Below are 25,443 nucleotides of genomic sequence, written 5' to 3' on the forward strand. Positions count from 1 at the left end.
GTTTTTGTTTTTTTTTAACATTTACTTATTTTTGTGAAACAGAGACAGAGCACGAGCAGGGGAGGGGCAAAGAGAGAAGGAGACACAGAATCCAAAGCAGGCTCCAGGCTCTGAGCTGTAAACAGAGAGCCTGATGCGGGGCTCAAACCCACGAACCATGAGATCATGACTTGAGCTGAAGTTGAACGCTTAATGGACTGAGCTACCCCAGTGACCCATTGCTTTTATTTAAAAAAAAAAAAAATTTTTTAAATTAAAAAAATTAAAAAACGCGTTTTTATTGTTGAAGTCAGTCTGCTTCTTCGTATTTGACATTTTTCTTTAAGTGGATGGTAGGTACATAAAAGTTTTGTCTTTTTGTTATTATTATTGGGGTAAACAGTCCCCATTTCCCCTTCCCACCCCTATTCTTCCTGCCCTGGGGAACCACTAGTCTGTTTTCTGTCCTTAAGGATTTGAAAGTGCTGCTTATTTCAATAAATGGAATCCTGTAGTATGTAGCCTTTTGTGTCTGGATTCCTTCACTTAGAACAATGTTTACAAGGTTCACCTATGTCGTAGCATGTACCATTCTTTTTTATAGCTGAAAAATATTCCACTGTATGGATATGCCAACTTTTGCTTATACACTTATCTGTTGATAGACTATTCAGGTTATTCTCTCCTTTTGGTTACTGTGAATAGTGGGGAATAGCTATGAGTACTTGTGAGCAAGATCTTGTTTGAACACCTGTTTTAAATTCTTTAGATTATATATCCAGGAGTGGAATTGCCAGGTCATATGGAAATTCTATATCTAACATTTTGGAAAACTGCCAATTTGTTTTGCAAAGTCACTACACCATTTTACACTCCCATTAACAGTGTTTAAATGTTCTGATTTCTTTTTTTTTTAATTTTTTTTTTACATTTACTTATTTTTGACAGAAAGAGAAAGAGCACAAGGGGGGTGAGGGGCAGAGAGAGAGGGAGACACATAATCCAAAGCAGGCTCCAGGCTCTGAGCTGTCAGCACAGAGCCTGACAGGGGGCTCAAACTCATGAACCGTGAGATCATGACTTGAGCCGAAGTCGGATGATAACCGACTGAGTCACCCAGGCGCCCCTAAATGTTCTGATTTCTTAACACCTTCATCAACATTTGTGATTCCCTGACTTTTTTGTTATAGCCATAATAGTGGGTGAGAGATTTTGATTTACATTTCCCTAATGATTACTGATGTCATTGAGTTTTACATGTATTTTTTGGCCATTTGTTTTTTGGTTTTTGGGTTTTTTTTTTTTGTGGAATGTCTACTCAGATCTTTGGCCTATTTCTAATTGGGTTATTTGTCTTTTAGTATTGACTTGTTAGCATTCTTTATGTATTCTATATACAAATCCTATGTTCGATATATGAGTCATATTTTCTTCCATTCTGTGGATTATCTTTTTACTTAATGGTGTCATTTAAAGCAGAACGGTTTTTAATTGTGATGAAGCCCAATTTATCTATTTTTTTTCTTTTTTTGTTTGTGCTTCTGGTGTCATATCTAAGAACCAATTGACAAATTGGATGTCAATAAGACTTATCTCCAATTTTTTAATATTTATTTTTGAGAGAGAGAGAAACAGAGTGCAAGAGGGGGTGGGGCAGAGAGAGAGACACAGAATCTGAAGCAGGCTCCAGGCTCTGAGCTGTCAGCAGAGAGTCCAACGTGGAGCTCGGACTCACCAACTGCGAGATCATGACCTGAGCCGAAGTCAGAAGCTCAACAGACTCAGCCACCCAGGTGCCCCCCCCCCCATTTTTTTTTTTAAATGTTTCATCATTTTAGCTGTTGAATTCAGGTTGTTGGTCCATTTTGAATTAATTTTTATATACAGTCTGAGATAGGCTCCAACTTCATTCTTTCACACGTTAACTATCCAGTTGTCCAACATCATTTATTGAAAAGATTCTTCTTTCTCCATTGAATGGCCTTGGCATTCTTGTCAAAAATCAGTTGACTATAGACAGATGGGTTTACTTTTGTTTATGTATTTATTTTGTACTTCTTTTATTAAATTTATTCCTCTTTTAAGATTTTATTTTTAAGTAATTTTAAGTACACCCAATGTGGGACTTGAACTCATAACCCCGACATCAGAGTCACATGCTCCACTGACTGAGCCAGCCAGGTACCCCTCATTAAATTTATTGCTAACTATTTTATTCTTTTTGATGTTATTGTAAATAGAATTTGCTTTAAGTGGGCTCTACACCCAACACAGGGCTTGAACCACAACCCTGAGATCAAGAGTTGCACTCTACCAACTGAGTCAGCCCTGTGCCCTTTAAAATAGAATTTTCTTAATTTCATTTTCTGAGTATTCTTTGCTAGTGTCTAAAAATACAATTGATTTTTATATATTGCTCTTGTATCCTTCAGCCTTACTGTACTAGTTTATGAGCTCAAACAATTTTTTTGGTGGATTTTTTATTATCTATATACAAGATTATATCATCTGTGAATATAGTTTTACTTCTTCCTTTCCAATCTGGATGCCTTTTATTTCTTTTTCTTGCCTAATTTCCTGCTAGAACATTCAATATAATGTTGAATGGAAGTAGCAAAAGTAATCATGCTTGTCTTGTTTGCTGTGGGGTTTCATAGTTGCTTTTTTTTAAAGCATCTTTTTAAAAAATTAATTCGTTGATTTTTTTTTTTTTTTTAGTAATCTCTGCACCCAATGTGGGGCTCAAACTCATGATCCTAAGATCAAGAGTCGTATGCTCTTCTGACTGAGTCAACCAGGTGCCCCCATAGATGCTTTTTATCAAGTTGAGGAAGTTTCTTTCTATTCCTAGTCTGTTAACTGTTTTTATTATGAAAGGGTATTGGATTTTGTCAATTTTTTTTTGCATCCATTAAATTACCATGTGGGGTTTTTTTCCCTTTTAATTGTGTGGATCTGGTGTATAACATTTATTGATTTTTGGATATTAAATCAATCTCACTTTCCTGAAATATATCCCATTTGTTCATGGTGTATAATTCTTTGCATATGTTATTGAATCTGATTTGCTAGTATTTTGTTGAGGTTTTATTTGTTCAAATTCATAAGACATGATGAGTTTTGGCTTTTTTGTGTGTGACATTTTTGTCTAGTTTTGTTATCAAGGTACTAATAGCTTAATAGAATGAGTTAGGAAATGATCCCTCATCCATTTTTTTGTAAGCGTTTGTGAAGAATTGTTAATTAATTCTTGAAATGTTTGGTAGAATTTGCTAGTTAAGTCATCTGAACTTTTCTTCATGGGTAGATCTTTTTATTACTAACATTTTTATGTGCCTATTAAGACTCTGTTTCTTAAATCAGCTTTTGGTATTTTGTTTCTTTATAGAAATTTCTCCATCTAAATTATCTAACTTATTGGCATACAATTGTTCATAGTATTCCTCCATAATCCTTTTTATATCTGTAAGGTCAACAGTAATGTTCCTTATTCATTTCTGATTCCAGGAATTTAAGTCTTTCTATTTTTACCTTGGTCAATCTAGCTAAAGGCTTGTCAATTTTTTGGTCTTGTCAAAGGACCAGTTTTTGTTTTGTTTTTATTTTTATCATTTTCCTATTCTCTATTTCATTAATTTCCTCTTTAATCTTTATTTCCTTCCATCTGCTTGCTTACAATTTAGTTTGCTCTTCTTTTACTTGTGTCTCAAAGTGGAAGGTCAAGTTACTGGTTAAAGATCTTTCTTCTTTTTTAACATTCTTAATTTTCAGCTGTAAATTATCTTCTAAGCACTGCTTTAGCTGCACCCCATAAGTTTCATTTGTGCTTTCATTTTCATTCATCTCAAGTATTTTCTAATTTCCTTTTTGCTTTCTCCTTTGACCCTTTCAGTATTTAGGAGTGCATTATTTAACTTCAACATACTTGCAAGTTTCCCCAAATTCTGTTAATGGATTTCCAATTTCATTCCATTCTTACTGGAAAACAAACTTTGTATTATTTCTATCCTCTTATGTATTTGTTTGTTTTTATGGCTTAGCATATGGTCTGTCCTGGAGAATTTCCCATGTGTACTTGAAAAGATTGTGTATTCTGCTATTGTTGGGTGGAGGGCTCTATAGAAGTCCATTAGACCTAGGGGCACCTGGGTGGCGCAGTCAGTTAAGCGTCCGACTTCAGCCAGGTCACGATCTCACGGTCCGTGAGTTCGAGCCCCGCGTCAGGCTCTGGGCTGATGGCTCGGAGCCTGGAGCCTGTTTCTGATTCTGTGTCTCCCTCTCTCTCTGCCCCTCCCCCGTTCACGCTCTGTCTCTCTCTGTCCCAAAAATAAATAAACGTTGGAAAAAAAAAAAAAAAGAAGTCCATTAGACCTAGTTTGTTTATAGCATTGTTCAAGTCTTCTGTTTTCTTGCTGGCCTATCCAATTGTTCTATCCATTTCTGAAAGCGGAGTATTGACGTCTCCCACCATTATTGTACACTATTTCTCCCTTCATTTCTGTCAGTTTTTGCTTAATGTATTTTGATGATCTGTTGTCAAATGTATATATGCCTATAGTTGTTATAGCTTCTTGACAGATTAACCCATTTATCATTATGAAATGTCCCTCTTAATCTCTAAAAAGATTCTCTGTTAATAGGCTTTAAGTCTATTTTGTCTGACATTAGTACAATCACTCCAACTTTATTTTGTTGTTTGCATGATATACCCTTTCCATTCTTTTACTTTCTATTTGTATATTGGAATCTAAAATGTGTCTCCTGTTGACAGTATATAGTTGGATTTTTTCAAAATCCAGTCTGACAATGTTCCATTCACATGTAATGTTATTAGATTGGATTTACACTTGCCATTTTAATTTTGTTTTCTATGCCTTGTGTGGTTTTGTTCCTCTAATTTATTTTTTACTGTGTGTTTCAAGAGGGGTAACCTGAGTTACTTCCTAGCCAGTATATCCTGGGTTTCCAACACAATGCTGAATTTAGCATGAGAGATAATAGGTGATAAATATGTCAGAGTCTGGCCTAGTGGTTCTTAAAACATGGACTCCAGACCAGCAGAATCAACAGCACTTGGGAATTTGTTAGAGGAAAAAAGTTAATTGCTGTGCTCAAACTTGGGTTTGAGTCCCAGCTCCACACTCACAGCTGTGATTTGGGGCAGGTCACTAAACCACTGAGTCTTATTTCCTCCAACAATCTTACCCTACAGTGCTGTGAGGGCTAAAAGAGATTAGCAAGGTAATGTAAGTAACTCTACTACTAGATCAGGACTTTCTTAATGTTAATATTCTTTCCCATTGTTCTAATATAATAAAAGCATCTACTGTTTTCTCAGTATTTTCAGTATGTAACTACCAGGGACTTAAATTATTTAAACCACTTCTCATTTCAGCAACTGTTAAGAAGGAAAAATGCAGAAATAGGAATAGGAATAGAAAACATGAGGTTGTTTGGTAGTTTACCACAGAAAAAGAGAAATCTAGTCTGAGCTCATCTTTCAAAGTGCTCAGAAAAATTAGGTAGCAATTTTTTTTTTTATTTTTTTTCAACGTTTATTTATTTTTGGGACAGAGAGAGACAGAGCGTGAACGGGGGAGGGGCAGAGAGAGAGGGAGACACAGAATCAGAAACAGGCTCCAGGCTCTGAGCCATCAGCCCAGAGCCTGACGTCGGGCTCGAACTCCCGGATCACGAGATCGTGACCTGGCTGAAGTCGGACGCTCAACCAACTGCGCCACCCAGGCGCCCCATCAATTTAAATACCACCCTGGATACTGGTATATGCTCAAGGCCTGGAATTACAGCAATTAAAACAAATCACTGTTCTCTGTACTTTTTTTACTTTTACTGACAGCATGGCAATAATCCTGTGTGGTGGACAGGGCAGGTATTACTATCTCCATTTTACAGGGACTTACAGCTCAGAGGGATTAAGCGCCTTGTCTGTGATTACATGACTAGATCACGGGGAAGTTGAGATTGAAGCCATGTCAGTTAATTGCAAATATCATAATATCACAACTTTTGAGAAGGCCTCAAAATAACCTACTGAGAGGATATAGAGGTCACTATGTATCTACATAATACTACTGAATAAATAAATATCTGATTTATAAGTAAAAATTTTGTTGCAATAAATACAACTGCAAATATCCTATTTAAGAGGATCTCCATACTATTTAAGAAGAGATTCTGTGCTATGTGCAACACTGATTTTTGGAGTAGAAGGTAGGAAGTGTGTATGTGAATATTTATTCTGACTAAAAGTTTAAACAACATGCACAATGTTTTTGAAGTCTTTGTAATTTGATTTGACTATATGGGTTTTATGGTAATATACACATTGCTGTTTCAGTGTACCATTTGAAAGTGTCATTGTGTGGAATGCATATATAGATTAGGTAATGTTCAAGCACACAAGACTTACATTATTCACTCTCTATAGCATACTAAAATTTTTGAGGGAAGATCCTAGGTTTCTCCCCCCAATTTCACTGTGCCCACCACTAATGAGTGAACAGACACATAAATGAGTAAACACGTGCATTTTCTTTAAAATCATCCTTTGTTTACTCCCTATTTTGTCAAAAGTACCCTACTCTATTTCTGACCCTTGACGTCTCTATTATCTCCGGTTAGTCAAAATATTTCCACCCAGGCCCAGACTCAATTCTTTCTGGAATCAAGATCCTTTCTTCGGGGCGCCTGGGTGGCTCAGTCGGTTGAGCGGCCGACTTCGGCTCAGGTCATGATCTCGCGGTCCGTGGGTTCGAGCCCCAAGTCGGGCTCTGTGCTGACAGCTCAGAGCCTGGAGCCTGTTTTGGATTCTGTGTCTCCCTCTCTCTGACCCTCCCCTGTTCATGCTCTGTCTCTCCCTGTCTCAAAAATAAATAAACATTAAAAAAAAAAAAAAAGAAAAAAAGATCCTTTCTTCCCCAGACCACTGCTTTATCCCCTAAGTGACAGATCAAAGTGATTCTCAATAGTAATTTGTATCCTATGTTGGGGTCCCCTGAGCTGCTCACATGAATTTGCTTATCAACATTTTCAGTACTCTACTCATTTCTTACGAACCAAGCTTCTAATCAAAATCAGCACATTCAAGATTCTTTCTGGTGCTTCCAACGTCTTTTATTTCTGCAGCTCCTTTCACGCATTCATTACAGTGTTGCACATTTTATTATTACTTTATTTTTTTAGGTGTATTTATTTATTTTTAGTACTCTCAACACCCAATGTGGGCCTCGAACTCATGACCCTGAGATCAAGAGTTGCATGTTTTTGTAACAGAGCCAGCCAGGTAGCCCACAGTGTTCCACAATTTAATAGAGAGCTGAATTTTGTGTTTAGCCAGTTAAGAAAAAAAATGAAGTCTGTACAATTTTTAAGATATTTATTTATTTAGTTCATTTATTTATTTTTGAGAGAGAAAGTAAGCAGAGGAGGGGCAGGGAGAGAGGAGAGATAGAATCCCAAGTAGGTGCCACACTGTCAGCACAAAGCCTGATGTGGGGCTGGAACTCTCCAACTGCAAGATCATGACCTGAGCTGAAATCTAGAGTCAACTGCTTAACCAACTGAGCCACCCAGGTGCCCCTATGCAATTTTTTTTTTTTTAAGTAGGCTGTATGCCCACTGTGGGGCTTGGACTCAAGACCCCAAGATCTTGATCTTGCAAGCTCTATTGACCGAGACAGTCAGGAACTCCGATACAATTCTTATTGATGTGTTGTAAAGGTATTGCTAATGAATGGCTGTTGGAAATAAATTCCCTTTTTGGGAAAGAAGGTGAGGGCAATGAGAAAAAAAGGAAAAATTTTTCTTGAGTATTGACTTTCTTGAGGTATGTATTTAATTTTCACAAAACCCTTATAAGTAAGACAGAAACTAGTAGTTCCTAAATATCCATTCTTCCCTTCTTGAAAAGTAATAAAATTTTTGGTGGGCACATGGCTGTACAGCTAATATTTATAGTTCCTAGCCTCTCTTGCAGCTATGAACAACAAAGTGATATGAGCAGAATGGAGGTGTGGAGCTTGTGGATGGTATTCTGCAAGGTAACAAATGTGTCCTCCTCCTTGCTTTTCTCTCTCCTTACTTGAGTAAATGTTGATTTTTTGACTGGGACCACATGAACAAGAGTAGCACGTTATGGCTGGTATAGCCATAAGACTGATGAGAGAGCATTGAAATCTAAGTCCCCAACACTGTGGAGCCTATGCATCAGCCCTGGACTGTATACACTGAGACATTCTCATAAGTCAGAAATCATTTCTACTAGTGGTGCCTGGGTGGCTCAGTCGGTTAAGCACCCAGCTCTTCGTTTCGGCTCAGCTCATGATCTCCCAGGTACATGAGTTCTAGCCTTGCATCAGGCTCTGCACTGACAGTGTGGAGCCTGCTTGAAATTCTCTCTCTCTGCCTCTCTCTCAGCCCCAACCCTGCTCACATGCTCGCTCTCTCACTCTCTCTCTCTCAAAATAAAGAAATAGACTTAAAAAATTAATTTCTACCTTGTTTATGCCACTATTATTTAAGTCTTTGTTATGGTTTCTGAACCAGAGTTGCTTAACTCCCTGTGTGATCTATGTGAGTGGAGCTCTCTGGAGTTGTGCAACATGGTGGCATTGAATTGAACTTCCAACTAATAGAATAAGGACACAAATTCAGAAAGATTAAAAACTTTTCTGAAGTCAAACTACTACATGATAAGGTGAAAATGAACCCAGGTCTGTAGGATACCAAATAGTGACAATAATAGATACCAGCCCTCGATTTTCACTTTGTGAAATGTTGTTGACCAGAAGGAAAGCTCTACCACTTGTATTCTTACAGTGGTTTCAATTCCCACTCAAAATAGCAACAATAATTGTGTGGGTATCAAAAAAAGAAGTGGGTGTCTTCTGGATGTGTGCTCTTCTTAGTACTAACAATGGTAATAGGGAATCTAGTTTGCACCACAGTATTTTTATAATGACATTAATATCACTGTATACAGGTGTAATCTCAGCTTTCCTACTCACCTCTCTTGCTCTGCTTCCTGGAACAAGTTCCTTCCTTGTATCTGCCATCCACAACAAACTATATAAACCATGTGAGCAGGGCATATGACCCCAACAAGAACACACTTGAAATTTAACAAGATTACAGATAGAGAGGTATTGCAAGAGTGTGTGACTGGGCAGCTGATATTTATATTGAAGAAAAAGAGAAAAGGAGAGTTAATAGTTACTGAATGTCTCCCACATGCTAAGCCCTGTGCTAGGCTTCTAATACATATTGTGTCACTTCAACTTTGCTATAACCCAGGGAGGTAGGTATTGTTTCCACTTAGCTGTGACAAAACAAAGACAGTATAAAGGCACATGCTGGCTGGCTGACAGAGCAGTGATTTGAAGCCAGGTCTGAGTAAAAAATCCATGTTCTTTCCACTACACCTTGCTGCCTTTAGATGCCTTAAAGTCCTGGGGCACCTGGCTGGCTCAGTCAGCAGAGCATGACTCTTGATCTTGGGGTTTTGAGTTTGAGCCCCACTTTGGGTGTAGACATTACTTAAAAATAAGTTTTAAAAAATCTTTAAAGTCCTTTCAAAAGTAATTTTCTCATTTTTAAATACATCATCCCCTTTATATAACTCTGCAGATTGTTTTGGGACTATTAAGAAATTTGCCAGGGGGGGCACCTGGATGGCTCAGTCGGTTAAGCGTCTGACTCTGGCTCAGGTCATGATCTCATGGTCTATGGGTTCAAGCCCCGCTTCAGGATCTGTGCTGACAGCTCAGAGCCTGGAACCTGCTTTGGATACTTTGGACTCTGTGTTTCTCTCTCTCAAAAATAAACATACACACATACATACATACATACATACATACATAAAAGAAATTTACCAGCCTTTAATATGTTTGGCCTGTCCAATAAAATATTTGATAAGATTCAGAAAATCCAGTGGATCCTTGGTTGTAATGTAACAAAAGGTGCCAGCTGGCAACAAGGTATGGAGCTTACGTCAGAATGCAAATCAGCATACTACTTCCTTAAGAGACAAAGTTTCACTATGGAAGGAAAAGCCAGCTGAATAGTGTGTTTAGTGACACAGTTGATTTCATTCTGTCAAAAACTCCTTATCTCATTGCCAACTGATAATATTTGTTGACTACTAATCATTCTGATGACTGCATTTGGGGAAGCACTAGTGTAGAGTACATTTCAATAATCCCACCTACAATACAATGAGACTTCATTATTACACACTATTTTCACTTTGTAAATAGAAAAGCAAGAAGAAAGCGATCTTTTCAAAGAAAATAGGTAATCTTCTCTACCCTAAAAATATTAACCAGGATTTATCCATTAGTTGAGTCATTCATTTATTCACTCAAGACTAGTATACAAAGAAAGATACTTAGGACAGAGTCTGCCTTCTGCTCAGAGGGGGTAGGATAAACACCAATTTAATAAAATTATTATTATACAATGTGATTATCCTTGATTCCTCTTTTTCTTCCCACACAACAATTCATGAGCAAATTCTGTTGGTTCTTATCTTCAAAATATAACCAGAATTTTCAGTTGTATCCCTTTGCCCAGGACAACTGCATTTCACTACTCCAGAGGATGTTATTTGCATGTTAATCTCCATAAATGGGGCCCTGTTCCCACCACTCTCCACACTCTGCACTTCCTTCTCAATCTCCCTAAACCAAGCCACCACCATCTCTTTTTATCTATTCTTGCTCTACTACATTGTATTGTCCACACAACAGCTAGAGTGTCCCTCCACTGCTCCAAAACCTCCAGTGGATTCTTAGCCTATTCAGAAAAACATCCAGAGTCCTCACTGTAGCCTGCAAGCCCCAAATTATCTCAAGCAGGCAACAAAGTCATTTTCTTAAATGATAGGGGATAGGACTGAACTGGGGATGGGAGGAGCGTGGTGAGGGAAGGGAATGGTCAGGTACTGAAAGGCAGGGGAAAGGTAGCTGACAGGTAAAACGACTGACAGAGACCCCAAGAACCCAAGTGAGATGTGATACCATTAATTTCTGATAGTTCCAGCCTGAAATGTGCAGGCTAGAACTGTTAGATATTAGATAATCTCTATTAGATAATTTCTAATCATGCTATGAAGGTAAGGTTAAATGTAAGGTTAGTGAAAATGCATATCAGTTTTTGGTGCAAAACAAATTCTCCCAACATTCCATGACTTAAAACAACAAATATGTATTATTTCTCATGATTCTAAAGTTTTAAAATTTATTTTGAGAAAGCGTGAGTGGGAGAGGGGCAGAGAGAGAGCATCCCAAGCAGGCTCTGCACTGTCAGTGTGAGCCTGACACAGGGCTTGAATCCATGAACCATGAGATCGTGGCCTGAGTTATAAAACCAAGAGTCAGATGCTTAACTGACTGAGTTACCCAGGAGCCCCTATATCTTGTGATTCTAAATGTCAGCAGGTGGTTCTGTTCTAGGCCAGCTCAGTTGGATGAAATGGTCTAGAACTGCCTTATTCAAATACCTGATAGTTGGCAGACTGGTTGTTCTGGAGAGACCTCAGCTCTATTTATTTCTACTTTAAAAGATCTCTCATTCCCCAGCCAGCTAGCTCAGGCTTCTAAGTGAACTCATTGTTCTAAAGAGCAGACGGCAAGATCTGTATGTGCCAGCATTTTTTTCAGTCATTACTTGAGTCATAGTTGCTAATGTCCCTTGACCAAAGCAAGTCACATGATCAAACCCAGAATCAGTGAAGGAGGGACTGAATAAGGTCAATACAGGGAGGAGTGAAAAAACTGGGATGCGTACAACCACAGAAGGTAGATAGAGTACTGAACTAGGCTTAGGGTTTTCTGGGCAGGGTCAGACAGGGGTAAGCCTACAAGGAAGTATAGAGTTTGGTGAGGAAGTTTGTTGCTCAGATGAGCAATTACAAGCTGCAGCTGAGAGGAAAAGGAAATGAGATCAGGAAGTGTTTACACACTGGGAGAAAGTGATGTTAAATGATCCTGGAACCCATTGCAATATCTGTGGGGATCATTCGCAAACCAAGAAGCAATTCTCAGACACCAGTTGGATGTCCTACAGTTGAACACAATTCCTACACTGTCTACCCATAGATAGATTCAGATCTTACAGGTGAAGTGCCCAGTCCTTCAAGACTGCCGCCCCCCTTCAAATGCTAATTGCCAAGTCCAGGTTGTCACCTGTTTCTGGCTGACTATGGCTCTGAGCTCCCAAAAGCCCCCTCCTTGGGTTCAATTAAATTTGCTAGAGTGGCTCACAGAACTCCAGAAAACATTTTACTTGCTTTACTAAGTTAATAAGTTAACTTTACTTACATTTAGATTACTGATTTATTATAAAAGGATATAACTCAGAACAGCCAGATGGAGGAGATGCATAGGCAGGGTATGGGGAAAGGGTGTAAAACTTCCATGCTCTCTCCAAACATACCTATCTCCCCACATCTCCATGTCTTCACAAACCTGGAAGCTCTCTGAACCCTGCCATCTTAGGTTTTTAAAGAGGCTTCATTACATAGGTATGATCAATTACTGACCCTTGGTGATTGAACTCAATCTCCAGCCCATCTCCCTACAGGAAGGTCAGGGGGATGGGATGGAAAACTCCAACTTTATAATTACATGGTTGGTTTTTCTGGAAACCAGCCCCTATCCTTAGGTGCTTCCAAATGTCACTATAAACAAAACGAGACACACCTTTACTAATCTCATCACCTAGGAAATTCCAAATGTTTTGGGAGATCTGTACCAGCAACCCAGATGAAGATGAAATATATATATTTCTTATTATACATCTCAGTATCACAGATGTATTAAAGAGAATGAAGTTCTACATGAGAAAGGACAGCTGTGTTGGTAGCAGTGGGGAGAGAGCTGGGAGGATCAAAGAGAGAATGATATTTAATTATAAGACTATAGCCCATGCCAGCCCTGCCCCAGCTGAAGGCACCTGTGAGGTGGAAAGCAGCTGGGAGCCCACACCTCTCAGAGGGTGTGGTACCTGGGTCTCTGGAGAGTCAGCCGGTGGTCTCCTGATAAGTTTCCTTTCTTTTTTTTTTAAGTCTTTTTTTTTTTTTTTTTAAGTAGGTTTCACACCCACTGTGAAGCCCAGCACAGGGCTTGAACTCACAACCCTGAAATCAAGACCTGAGCTGAGATCAAGCGTTGGACTCTCAGCCGACTGAGCCACCCAGGCACCCCTCTTAAAGAAATCTTTCTAGGAGCAGCATGAGGAAGACAACCACCACCCCTCTCCCTGGACTGACAAAACCACCTGCCAACTACTGCTGCCACCAGGACCAAGAGAAAGGCAAAAGGAGATCCTAAAGGTGACAAGGTGAAGGTGAAGGATGAGCCACAGAGTAGATCGGCACAGTTGTCTGCTAACCCTGCTCCTCCAAAACCAGAACCCAGGCGTAAAAAGTCTGCTGTAAAGAAAGGAGAGAAGTTGCCCAAAGAGAGAAAGCGGAAAGCAGATGGTGGCAAGGATGGGAGCAATGCTGCAAAGAACCTAGATGCTTCCACAGTCCAGTCACAGAAAGCAGAACACACTGGGAATACCAAGTGAAGTGTACGTTTTTGATAGCTCTGTGCTTCTAGTGCTCTGTGCTACTGTTTCAAATACTATTTGTCTTCAGTCAGGTTTTATGAAAACGTAGAATTTGGTTTTTTCTTTCAAACTGATGTTGTTAGCATACAAGACACGTTGTTGTCTTTTGTGAAAAGTGTAAATACCACTAATACAATGTCTCAGAAGCCAGATTGAAATGGGCGATCTTCTATCCTTGCTTTTTTTTTTTTTTAAGATTATTCTTGGTGCCCGGGGGGAGATTTTCTGACATTCACACATGTCTTTGGCTTAGAAGCCTTACAGCATAGGGAAGCAAAACTTCATGTCTTCTTTCCTGATGCCATCAGCACATATGCTTGACTTCCTGAAGTAGTTATGATATGACTTTGGAACCCCTAAAATCCTGTGTCAGGTACTCAGGCTTTTGGGTGGTAACATCAAGATGGTGTTGCCCAAAAGACCCAAGATTCCTGTTTGTAGTTTGCAGATCATCCCATTGATAATCTTGGAGTTTTTAGTACGTTTCCTTCATGTCAGAGTTGACCTGTGAAAAGATCTTATTACATGCCTCATGGGAAATATCCACCACTTCTGAGAACTGTGCCTGTTCAAAACAGCAACAGAAGACGGTTGACTTTTGGGGGAGCAGAGTTTGAAAGGTGTCAGATGTTATGGCTTGTCAACCATGTCCTTCTGGAAGTAACAGGTTTTGAAAAGTATCTTATAAAGCTGAATATAAATTAGGTTGGTGGTAGGGAGTTCATTTCCTACCCAAAGTCATAGAGATATTCTTTACTGAATTGTAAACATTTTATAGTTTTGCTTTTCACATTTGTCTTTAGTCTTCCCTGATGTTTGTGAAAAATATGAGATAGAAGTTTAATATAATACTTTCCCCATATGGATAAGTGGTGGTTATCCCAGCACCATTTGCTGGGTAGTTAATTATTTCCCCACTTATCTCTAACACCAGATCTTTCATAAATGAAGTCTGTGTGTGTGTGTGTGTGTGTGTGTGTGTGTGTGTGTGTGTGTGTATCTGTTGATGGTTTCTATTCTGACTCAATGGCCAATTTGTCTAACCTTGGGACAGTACTATACCATCCTGTATAACTTTAGAAAATGGTCTCTATTTTTTTTTTAAGTTTATTTGTTTATTTTGAGAGAGAGAAAGTGCAAGTGAGGGAGGGGCAGAGAGAGAGGAACAGAGAGAGAATTCCAAGGGCTTGAACTCATGAACTGTGAGATCATGACCTGAGCTGAGGTCAGACACCTAACCGACTGAGCCACCCAGGCACCCCTAGAAAATGGCCTTGATATCTCAGGGCAAATCCTACCTCCAGCTCCAAAAAAATCATCAAATTTTTCTTACTTAGGAATACCTTAGCTATTCTTAGCCATTTGCTCTAATGTACAACTTTTAGAATTAGATTGACAAGTTCTAAAACAAAACAAAAATGTTGGAATTTTTATTGGATTTGTATTGAATTTATAGGGTAATTACAAGGTTGAGTCTTCTAATTCATGGACATGATATAGCTCTATTTATTTTGCCTTTTCAAATACCTCTCAATAAAGTTTTATAATTTTCTCAAAAAAAGAAAAGAAAACAAAAACTATAAGACTACAGGATTGGCAAATTAAAAACTTCAAAAAAAGCAAACACTGGGATATTTCATAAATAATGTTCACTTTAGGGGCACCTGACTGGCTCAATCAGTAGAGCATGTGACTCTAGATCTTGGGATTGAGAGTTCAAGCCCCATGTTTGGTACAGAGATCACTTAAAAATAAAACCTTTAAAAAAATATTCACTTTAGAAATTATATTTTTAATTTTTTAACAGCAGCTTTTTCAGATACAACTCTCATACTATAAAATTCCCCGTTTAAGATATACAATTAATTTTTTTTAGTAAATTCATAGTTGTGCAACCATCACCAATGTTACTATTTTTTAATTTTTTAAAAATAGGCTCCATACCCAATGTGGGGCTTGAACTCATGACCCTGAGATTAAATGTTGTATACTCTACTGACTGAGTCAGACAGGTGCCCCACCAACATGTTATTTTTATACCTATTTTTAAATTATTCATTTTATACTTAATGTCATAGGAAACTTGGCAAACACAGAAGAAAAAAGTAGTGCCACTTTAGTACAACTATGTTGATTTCCTGAGTCTGATATAGATGGGCTCACCAAATAACCTGGGAAATTTTAAGTTGGTAAGTTTTTTTGTATTTGATGTCTTTTTTTTTTACTGTCTTTTGCCTTTTACATAGTTATAGTCAAGATGTATATAAATTTTGTATCCTGCATTGCCACTTGATCATAAGCATTTTCCACTTCTCTAAACGATGTTCATACTTATGATTTATAATGGCTGCATAACAATATAGCAAATGGATGTATCATAATTTACATAACTATTTTCTTATTTTATTTATTTTTTTTTAATTTTTTTTTTTTTAACGTTTATTTATTTTTGGGACAGAGAGAGACAGAGCATGAACGGGGGAGGGGCAGAGAGAGAGGGAGACACAGAATCGGAAACAGGCTCCAGGCTCTGAGCCATCAGCCATCAGCATCAGATGAAACTGCGCCACCCAGGCGCCCCACTATTTTCTTATTGTAAAGCATTTAGGTTATTTCTAATCATCTAATTTTATGATTAAGACTCTGAATAAAATCTTTACACATACAGGTTTTTCCCAGTTTTGAATTATTTCCTTATGATATGTTTCCAGGACACTGAGGGCTTTTGAATCACAGTGACAAATGACTTTTCAAATGGCTTATAATTGTAAAATACCAACAAGTATGAACAAGAGAGCACCAGTTTCACTGCAATCTGGTTAGGATTTAGTAATATTTAAGCATTTAAGATAATGTCATCAGTAAAAAGAAACAAATTTGCATTTATTTTATCAAGATGAACAGAATGGAGACTTTTAAAATTTAGGATAACATGGGGCGCCTGGGTGGCGCAGTTGGTTAAGCGTCCGACGTCAGCCAGGTCACGATCTCACGGTCCGTGAGTTCCAGCCCCGCGTCGGGCTCTGGGCTGATGGCTCGGAGCCTGGAGCCTGTTTCCGATTCTGTGTCTCCCTCTCTCTCTGCCCCTCCCCCGTTCATGCTCTGTCTCTCTCTGTCCCAAAAATAAATAAAAAACGTTGAAAAAAAAAATTAAAATAAATAAATAAATAAATAAAATTTAGGATAACAAAGAAAGATTTCCTCAAATTTCTTCATCTATGGAAGAAATTTCTAACCATTTTAAATAAACGACCCACTATTCCCCAAGCTTGCAAACCAAAACTCTATTAAAATGCTATTCTTTTTAATAGGGAATTACTTGTTCAAACAGGAGGGGGGGGGGGAGAAATAAACAAGATAAACAAATAACAAGCTAAACATATTTCTCAGTTCCAGGAAACTGAAACATTTACTTGGACAGCCACCCTGGGTAACAGAGACATAAATCCAATCCCAGGGTCCACAGAATGTGTGAAGTCTAATAGGAGATTCTCCCCTCAACATACTGTGACCTCAAAGAGCTAAACCATTAAGAGCTGAATCTAGTAGGACATCTACGAGGAATTATAGCTGGGTTTTTACCTCCTGGGTTGCCCAGGAAGCCTTAAGTCAAAAAAGCTGGTTTAAATGCCTGGAGGACTCTGGCAGAAGGATATGCATGTCCTTTCTGAAAGAGGGTATCTTCATCATAGGCCTCAAATTATTCCCACAAATATTAGTTTTCAAATGCAATGACCAGTACACAAAGACAACTAGAAACTCAAGGGAACTACACTCTATGCAGAGAGCCAGCAGAAAAAGACAATAGAAACAGACCGATAGACTTCAGATACTGGATTATCATATGGTGACTGAAAACACTTACACTTACTGGATTTAAATCTACGTTGAAGATGCCTGCAAAGAATAAGAAGCTACAAAGTGACGTAAATTGAAAAAGAACTAAACCTTTTAGAAATAAAAGACAGTAATCAAAATTTAAAAATCATTAGATCAATTTAATAGTTCAGTCACAGATGAAAAGAAAATTAATGAAACAATTTGACACTTTACTAGATTTGATGTCTTCTGACATCTTTCTGTTCCATTTTATCTGAATTTTGAAATTCTCAGATGGTTTAGACCCAATAACCTGATTTCACACGTCCTGTGCTGTCTTTTATTCAACATAATTAAATTAAAACCGATAATTGTACCATTTAATGTAACAATGTCAAGGAACATCATTTTTTTTAAAAAAGCTTTTATTACAAAGCATAGTTGAGGATTCAAATGCGTACCTCTGACAAATCCCTTAGGTGCTGGTGTTACTAGAAGAAACTAGATGCAACTGACTTCATTAACACCTCCCCTGTGGCTTTTTACCCTTGGGCAGAAAGAGGAATCAGACCAGGAACAAGACAAGTTTGGTTTTTATTCTGGAGTAGGTAGCCTGCAGGTCTATAACTTTTTCCACTGGGAAGGTTTTAAACTAGTGAACTGCCAACTATGAAGTAAACTTAGTCAAATTTACTAGAAAGTATAGAATTAATAAAGAGAGTTTATTAGACTTAGTAGTATATTTAAAAGGACTCATTGATTTTCACTGGTCACTAGTTTTCACTAGTCTGCAGTGAGACAAGAAAAGTAAGTTCTAAGCATGTTTTCATAAAGTTGACTGATTTAAAAGAATTGGCTTTTTAGAGGATATCTTATTTTTATTTTGCAGGTCAAAATAATTTAAAATGAAGTGATGCTGATAGTAAATGGCAGTTGTCTTTTGTCTTTAACAGCTTGGTGAAAATTTAAAATTGCAGTTCTGGTTCCAAAATTATTTTGAGAATCTGGATTGATCCACAGAGTCCAAAAGACTGGGAACACCACTGATGTCATCAACCCCTTATTTGAGTATCCAACAAATATTCTGAGGGCCTAGGATGTGCTAGGAGAAGGGGGCACAAGTAACAGAAGTAACCGTGCACAAGTAACTGCACTGTGTGCGCCCTGCTTACAGTGAAAAAGCACATTTAATCCAGAATTCTGAGAAGTTAGGTAGTGCTACGTCTTCTGGGAGCAGGGCTGAAGGAAAGCCTGTTTGTTTGGGAATTCAATCTCTTACTGAAAGAAGTGAAGCTGAGCTGTTTTGAAAAGGCACAAGTATTTGCTTGCTGCTGAGGGAAAAGGAATGAATGGAGGAGAAAGCTGTTTAGTCTAGGGAACTTTATAAATTCTTTTTACTTCTATTTTTTAGAGAGAAAGTAGAGAAGGGGCAGAGGGAGAGAATTTTTTAAAAATGTTTATTTATTTATTTTGAGAGAGAATGCAAGCAGCGGAGGGGCAGAGAAAGAGGGAGAGAGAGAATCCCAAGCGTGGATGAGGGGTTCTATCCCATGACTGTGAGATCATGACCTGAGCAGATATCAAGAGTCTGATGCTCAACAGACTGAGCCATCCAGGTACCCCAAGGTCACAGCAGTTTTTGTCAGAGGGGACGTTAAGAGATGTCAACATACCTCTGGCTGAGTACCAAGCTTGTATGGGCCAGGCTTCCAGGGGTCTGCACACTTGAAGCTTTCGGGCCACATCTAACCAGGATGTATTTTGCTAAACCCCTACAATTTAAAAAAAAAAAAAAAAAAAAAAAAAAGGTGTTGTGTTTTGTTTTTTGCATCAGTTGCAAAAATGGAAAAGCTTGTCAATTTCCAGCTTTTCTTGAAAACTTAAAATATCTGGGGACACGAGGAACCATACTTCCTCAGGGAAACAATCATAGTAACCTCCTATCCATGTATAATAAACCTATAGAAAAGTATACGTGTGTAACTTGATGTTCGCCAATGACATTCCCCACCAACCAGCACCCCATATCAACATGCGTAACATTACTAGCACCTACGTTGCAGGATTTTTAACCTCAATACCTGGGATTCATGGTCTCATAGCCTCGAAGAGGTGGACACAAAATAAAATGAGCAGCAGGCAAAAGTTTAAGACTTTTTTCAATTTCAAAGCGAATGCCCGTGACTACAGGCAAGGGCCTTTCTTCTATAGGCTTTTGATCCTGGCCCCCTTTCCTTACCCCTCGTCTGTTCTCAGGTTCGCTACCCTTATTGGCCTGATAAATCTGAATACCTAGTCATTCCTTTTTGATTGGTTCTTTTCCATTAAGCCGGGGTGGTCTATGGCCACACCTTGGTTTTAAGGTCTACTACGCAGTTTTAGTCAGGTCTTTTGTCAAATTCCTGAGGGGTACCTGAGGGGGAGTGGGTGGTGTCTGCTACATTCTCAAGAGGAACTTTACTCCTGAGGGAGTTTGCTCCAGGTCGTACATTGCTGGAAGAAATGTTTTAAAATGTCTTTTTCCCCACCCGGGGACCGTCAAGCCTTAGCCTCTTCCTCTTCCGTTCTGCTTACTGAATCCTATCTTTTCCTATCATAGCTCCAAAGTTATACTTATTTAATCCTACTTACAATCTTGTGAGGCAGACTACATTACTATGTCCTTTTAAATACGAGGAAGCTGAAGGTAGACAAGTCACCAGGCTAAATATTGAAACTAGCATTTGAAACTGGATCTGCTGTCTGATTCCAAGTCCCATACCCTCCAAAAAAACCAGGTGAACTGGTAAGTTCGCTTTTAACAATATGGAGAGGCTGTTTCCTTCCACTTACTTCCGGGCTCCAGAGCCACGGAAACCACCGGCAATCCCCACGGTGCACCTCAGGCCGCCAGCGCCCGCCCCTCCCCAGCGCAGAACCGAGAGGGCAGTGCACGCCGCTCGTGCTGTGCAGTCTCCATACACTAGAGGACGCTGTCGCAGCTGCAATCTGAGGAGTTCCTCTTTCTGTTGTCGCGATACTCTAGGGGCCGGAAAAACGCAATATCGAAGGTCACGTAGATGGCACGCCTAGCCCCGTACGCCTAAGTTCTCGCGCGAGTTACACTTCCGCCCTTTTGGCTCCCTGAGCAGCGCCATGGCGGTAGGCAAGAACAAGCGCCTTACGAAAGGCGGCAAAAAGGGAGCCAAGAAGAAAGTGTAAGTGGCTTCTGTTTTGGCCCCCAGCTTTTTGGCGTTCTTCTGCTGTCGGCGGGCGGGTTCTGGATGGCGGCGTGTGCCGGATGGCGAGGATGCCAGTTGGATTGCGCGCCGTGCCTGGTTGGGAACCTTCGAACGTTGGCCTGGTGGATCTGGGTTTTCTGTGTCGCCGCGGGCAGGTTCCTTTCCTTTAGCCTTGGTGGTCTTGTGCGCACTCCTGTGAGCCAAATTGGCGTCGCTACTCGGGACTGGCGTGTTCGGTATTGCGTGCTCCCTGGCTTTGTAAATTCCACGGGAAAGCGATGCTACTTATATGAGTTGAGGAAGTCATTCTCGTTTGCCCAGGACCGCGCGCCCCTTCCTCTCTTTGGGGCAGGTGGGACCTTGGCGTTCCTAAGAGCTCTCGTGAGTCCCTGAAGATTCTGAGTTACCAGTAGGAGTTTTCATGCACCAGTGAAGTTCAGGAGACGTGCATGTTATTCAAAGGCAGTGGTTCAAGAGACCTGCATGTTATTCTGAAGCAGTGCTGCTTATGTAGTGGGAAAACCGATGGTGGGGAGTGTGTATGTTTATGGCATAGCTTTTTCAAGGTGTCCGGTGTGTGTACAATGAAGCAGACATCGTGGGGAAGAGATAGTTTTGTATGTGCGCCCCTCACCTCACTGAGAACTACAGTCTTACATACTCCAGTTGCTTACGTGCTACTTATTAGCCTTTTACAATCCTTAGAATGAGGAATCGGTTTAAAAATAAAAACTTAAGAATTAACGTGATTTACGGTAAGACTTAACGTAAATGTTTTTTAAATTACAGGGTTGATCCATTTTCAAAGAAAGATTGGTATGATGTAAAAGCACCAGCAATGTTTAATATAAGAAATATTGGAAAAACACTAGTCACGAGAACTCAAGGAACCAGTGAGTATTTTATGCTTGTTTTGTATTTTTCTTTACTTAAGGTCTGCTGGTGGTCCTGTGGTGGGAGAACTTAAGGAAATGTCAGTTCTTGGTTGCAGCTTTGGCCACTGTTGGTGCTTGTGTTTGGTGCGACGCTTGTAGAAGAAAGGTGGTGCTTTTAGAATCATTAAGAAAACGTGCCTGGGTAGTTTGAGCTTCTAATGAGCATAGTCAGGTCATTGGTGTTCAAATGGATTTGGTTAACAAAAATTAGGGTTTTTGTAACGTACCATAAATTTTCTGATTTCTCAGTTCAATTTTATGCATGAACATTTCTTCGTTGGCTTTACTTTATGTGGTTCCTAACGTTAATGATATGATAATTTTTGTTTTATAGAAATCGCATCTGATGGCCTTAAGGGTCGTGTGTTTGAAGTAAGCCTGGCTGATTTGCAGAATGATGAAGTTGCATTTAGGAAATTCAAGCTAATTACTGAAGATGTTCAGGGCAAAAACTGCCTGACTAATTTCCATGGCATGGATCTTACCCGGGACAAAATGTGCTCCATGGTCAAAAAATGGCAGGTGAGAACAAAAATTCCTCAGAGTGCTTGGTGCTGTGGTATGCGTGGCCAAGGATGTGATGTTATAATGACCATGAAATTGAAGTAAGTTTCATTTTAAATTCTTGGTGTTTTCTTGTCTTTACTGAGTTCTGACTCTGGAAGTGGCACTCCTGAATTTGAGCAAAGCTGTGAGCAAGCCATCATCTTGTTTAAATGGAGTTCAAGATTTATTCTCAAGGTTTAGTACTGGGTTATCAGAGTTAGTTTTTCTGCTACATGGATTGTTGGTTGGGGTATGTCTAGGTGCAGGTTTTCAATTTTGTCTGTCTTTGGCATATCTTTGAAACTCAAAATCTAGTGAATTTTATAGTGAAAAGGTTCATTGGTGCATTTGTTTCTCTTGTAATGTAGCATGATAAGAGTGGCATAGCCTCTGGTGTGAGGTTGGAGTCTTTGCTCTATTTCCCAGCTGTGTTCTCTTTGGCAAGCAACTTAAAGCTTTGCCAAACCTTGATTTCTTTATCTAAAATGCAGGTAAGAGTATCACTTCTTGGAGTTAAGGTGAAATAAAAGCCACTGAAACATGCTTAAGCAAAGAGCTTGACATAAACCATCTGGTCAGTATTGTTATTACAGGAAATAGCTATAACTACGTTGGTTCAGATGTGTCTGGCTAACCATTCAGTTTTGGGATATTTTGTTTATGGGAATGAATGATGACAAAATGTTTTGGTCCCAAATGATACATACTGATTATACTGTTAGATTTATTTCTGACATTCCCCGAGGATTTTATGGTTGAATTTCTGGAGATATTTTAAGGTATTTTTGCTAGAAGTGTATTAAACTAATTTACAAATTGCAAGGAGGTAATTCAGTTTTTGTTGCTACCTAAGGTAGTTTTTGTTTTTTAACTTTGTGGAGTGATATGAATAGTTAGCGGATTTTTAATTACATTTTAGTTGTGAAATTGAATATCTAATCCTCAGCATGGCTCTAGTTTGGGACAGGAAGGACATTTAAAAATACAGATATTTAGTGTTAATATTTAACCTATTCAAACACATTTTTTTAAAAAGGAGTAAGTGTAGATGTCCATATTGTAGAGTGTCTTCAAACCTATTTTCTCATCTTGCAGAGTTGTTCCACTGGGTGGGAAGGGCTGATGGGTGGGAAGGGTAGGCTGTTAAAAGGCTGGCATTGCATACATAAAAGGTATGGGAGTGCTGGGTGCTGTTGAGATGAGGATAGAAGTGTTACATTGGGATGAGAAGGAGAGTTGGGAGGACTTGGTATTTAATTAGATACGAAGGATAGTAACATTTGGAGTAACTGTTGGTAAGTTTACTTCAGGGAAGTTAATTCTGTAAATTAGGCATGTAGTTTATGTTATACTTCATATTATAAAATAAGTACTTGATCCTCTAGTTTTTTTATATTAGAAATTGAGGGCTTTAAGTTGAACTTGGTACAATATCTTTTTTTCTCTAGACCATGATTGAAGCTCACGTTGATGTCAAAACTACCGATGGGTATTTGCTTCGTCTCTTTTGTGTCGGTTTTACTAAAAAACGCAACAATCAGATTCGGAAGACCTCTTATGCTCAGCACCAACAGGTCCGCCAAATTCGGAAAAAGATGATGGAAATCATGACCCGAGAGGTGCAGACAAATGACTTGAAAGAAGTTGTCAATAAATTGTAAGTGTTTCTTTTCATTATACAACATAACCCTGAATCTCTGGTTATCCCTCAGATGAAGGAAAGCATATGAGACTAGGTAGAGTCAAACCTGTGTTTTAATCCTGTCTGTGAAACTGTCTAGCTAAATCCCTTGAAATGAAATCTAAGTGCTAAGTAAATGTGATTTGGTTTCTTCATCCTTATGGATCAAGCAGTCTCATGGCAGATGGTGAGACTTGAAGCAAAAGAAATGCCGTTGCCTTAATTAGAAAATAAACTGAATAGACAAAACTTTGCAGTCAATGATGTATGGGAATAGATGATGACAAAATGTTTCGGTCCCAGATGATGTTCACTGATAAAACTGTTAAAACATTTTTCTGATGTTCCCATGCAGTTGGCTAAGAGGGTGGAACAAAAAAAGCAGAAGGCTCAAATACTAACTTTGCATTTAAATAGCTGTATAATTTGGATCATTTAACGTCCACCTGTAAAGGGGCAATAATAGACTCTTACAAGAGGATTTAAGTGGATTAAATGAGGTGGGTATGATAATGTATAGGTTTATTCTTTTCTGTCATTACTGTTTTGCAGGATTCCAGACAGTATCGGAAAAGACATAGAGAAGGCTTGTCAGTCTATTTATCCACTTCATGATGTCTTCGTTAGAAAAGTAAAAATGCTGAAGAAGCCCAAGTTTGAGTGTAAGTGAAAATATGTAAAGAAAGAAATTGTGTGAACAGAGTACATTGGTGTCTTGTTTTTTGAGGCCAGATGATGGCTCCCCCCCCCCCCGCATTGTGGTTATATAGTTTTGAGGATTATTGTTTTTTTTGTTGTTTTTTTTTTTTTCAACGTTTATTTATTTTTGGGACAGAGAGAGACAGAGCATGAACGGGGGAGGGGCAGAGAGAGAGGGAGACACAGAATTGGAAACAGGCTCCAGGCTCCGAGCCATCAGCCCAGAGCCTGACGCGGGGCTCGAACTCACGGACCGCGAGATTGTGACCTGGCTGAAGTCGGGCGCTTAACCGACTGCGCCACCCAGGCGCCCCGAGGATTATTGTTTTAAGACAGTGGTATGCTATAACATTTTCTTTCTTTCTTTTAGTGGGAAAGCTCATGGAGCTTCATGGTGAAGGTAGCAGTTCTGGAAAAGCTACTGGGGATGAGACCGGTGCTAAAGTTGAGCGAGCTGATGGATATGAGCCACCAGTCCAAGAATCTGTTTAAAATTCAGACATTTAATGGTGACAAATAAAAAATCTTATTTGTGATGTTTAATTTCTGATCATTATTTTTGAGTAATATACGCTTGGTGAATCAGATGTTTTGAACTGATAGTGATGTGAACTCTTCTGAAGCGTTCATGGATTTTATCTATTGCTCTTAGTTACTAAATAGCTGTGAAAGGGTAGTCATCTATTTCAAGCTGTAGTGATCTGGATGGTAGTGCTATGGATGGTTAATGAAATCTTTTTTCTGTATGGCCTGTGTTTTTAAATGGTTCTTGAACCATCTAAAAGGCTTGTTAAAATATGGTAGGGCCCTGCCCCCAGAATTTCTTATTCAGTAGTTGTAGGATGAGACCTGAAAACTTGCTTTTTCTAAATGTTTTTTTTATTTTAGAGCATACATGCAAGCAGGGGAGAGGGGCAGAGAGAGAATCCCA

At 39.0% G+C, this 25,443-nt stretch overlaps 2 protein-coding genes, 1 long non-coding RNA gene and 2 other non-coding genes across 5 annotated transcripts; 4 read left to right on the forward strand and 1 right to left on the reverse strand.

Annotated features, from left to right (window-relative positions):
- Positions 1–12,823: 12,823 nt before the first annotated feature.
- LOC124521155 (high mobility group nucleosome-binding domain-containing protein 4-like) lies at positions 12,824–13,569 on the forward strand. The gene is made up of 2 exons (XM_047092287.1): positions 12,824–12,993; positions 13,299–13,569. The coding sequence occupies exons 1-2, from the start codon at positions 12,824–12,826 to the stop codon at positions 13,567–13,569; spliced, it is 441 nt and encodes a 146-aa protein (XP_046948243.1).
- A 3,123-nt stretch (positions 13,570–16,692) lies between these two features.
- On the reverse strand, positions 16,693–20,420 carry LOC124520066 (uncharacterized). Its single transcript, XR_006964244.1, has 3 exons — positions 20,263–20,420; positions 19,104–19,202; positions 16,693–16,723 (listed from the first exon to the last, which is right to left on the reverse strand). It is a non-coding gene; the product is annotated as an uncharacterized LOC124520066 (long non-coding RNA).
- A 122-nt stretch (positions 20,421–20,542) lies between these two features.
- On the forward strand, positions 20,543–25,055 carry RPS3A (ribosomal protein S3A). Its single transcript, XM_047091841.1, has 6 exons — positions 20,543–20,627; positions 21,441–21,544; positions 21,921–22,108; positions 23,581–23,789; positions 24,366–24,475; positions 24,883–25,055. The coding sequence occupies exons 1-6, from the start codon at positions 20,566–20,568 to the stop codon at positions 25,002–25,004; spliced, it is 795 nt and encodes a 264-aa protein (XP_046947797.1). The 5' UTR covers positions 20,543–20,565; the 3' UTR covers positions 25,005–25,055.
- Positions 22,798–22,870, forward strand: LOC124521455 (small nucleolar RNA SNORD73). The gene has a single exon (XR_006964536.1). It is a non-coding gene; the product is annotated as a small nucleolar RNA SNORD73 (small nucleolar RNA).
- LOC124521456 (small nucleolar RNA SNORD73) lies at positions 24,086–24,159 on the forward strand. Its single transcript, XR_006964537.1, has one exon. It is a non-coding gene; the product is annotated as a small nucleolar RNA SNORD73 (small nucleolar RNA).
- Positions 25,056–25,443: the final 388 nt, after the last annotated feature.

Source organism: Lynx rufus, unplaced genomic scaffold (genome assembly GCF_022079265.1).
Source record: "Lynx rufus isolate CCGP_SWC_20201006 ecotype Redwood Valley unplaced genomic scaffold, mLynRuf1.p SCAF_3, whole genome shotgun sequence".
NCBI lineage: Eukaryota > Metazoa > Chordata > Mammalia > Carnivora > Felidae > Lynx > Lynx rufus.

Coding starts and splice junctions, on each gene's coding strand:
- LOC124521155 (XM_047092287.1), top strand. CDS start 12,824: ATGAAGTTCTACATGAGAAAGGACAGCTGTGTTGGTAGCAGTGGGGAG. Junction 12,994..13,298: donor GAGCCCACACCTCTCAGAGG/GTGTGGTACCTG, acceptor TGCTGCCACCAG/GACCAAGAGAAAGGCAAAAG.
- RPS3A (XM_047091841.1), top strand. CDS start 20,566: ATGGCGGTAGGCAAGAACAAGCGCCTTACGAAAGGCGGCAAAAAGGGA. Junction 20,628..21,440: donor AAGGGAGCCAAGAAGAAAGT/GTAAGTGGCTTC, acceptor TTTAAATTACAG/GGTTGATCCATTTTCAAAGA. Junction 21,545..21,920: donor CACGAGAACTCAAGGAACCA/GTGAGTATTTTA, acceptor TTTGTTTTATAG/AAATCGCATCTGATGGCCTT.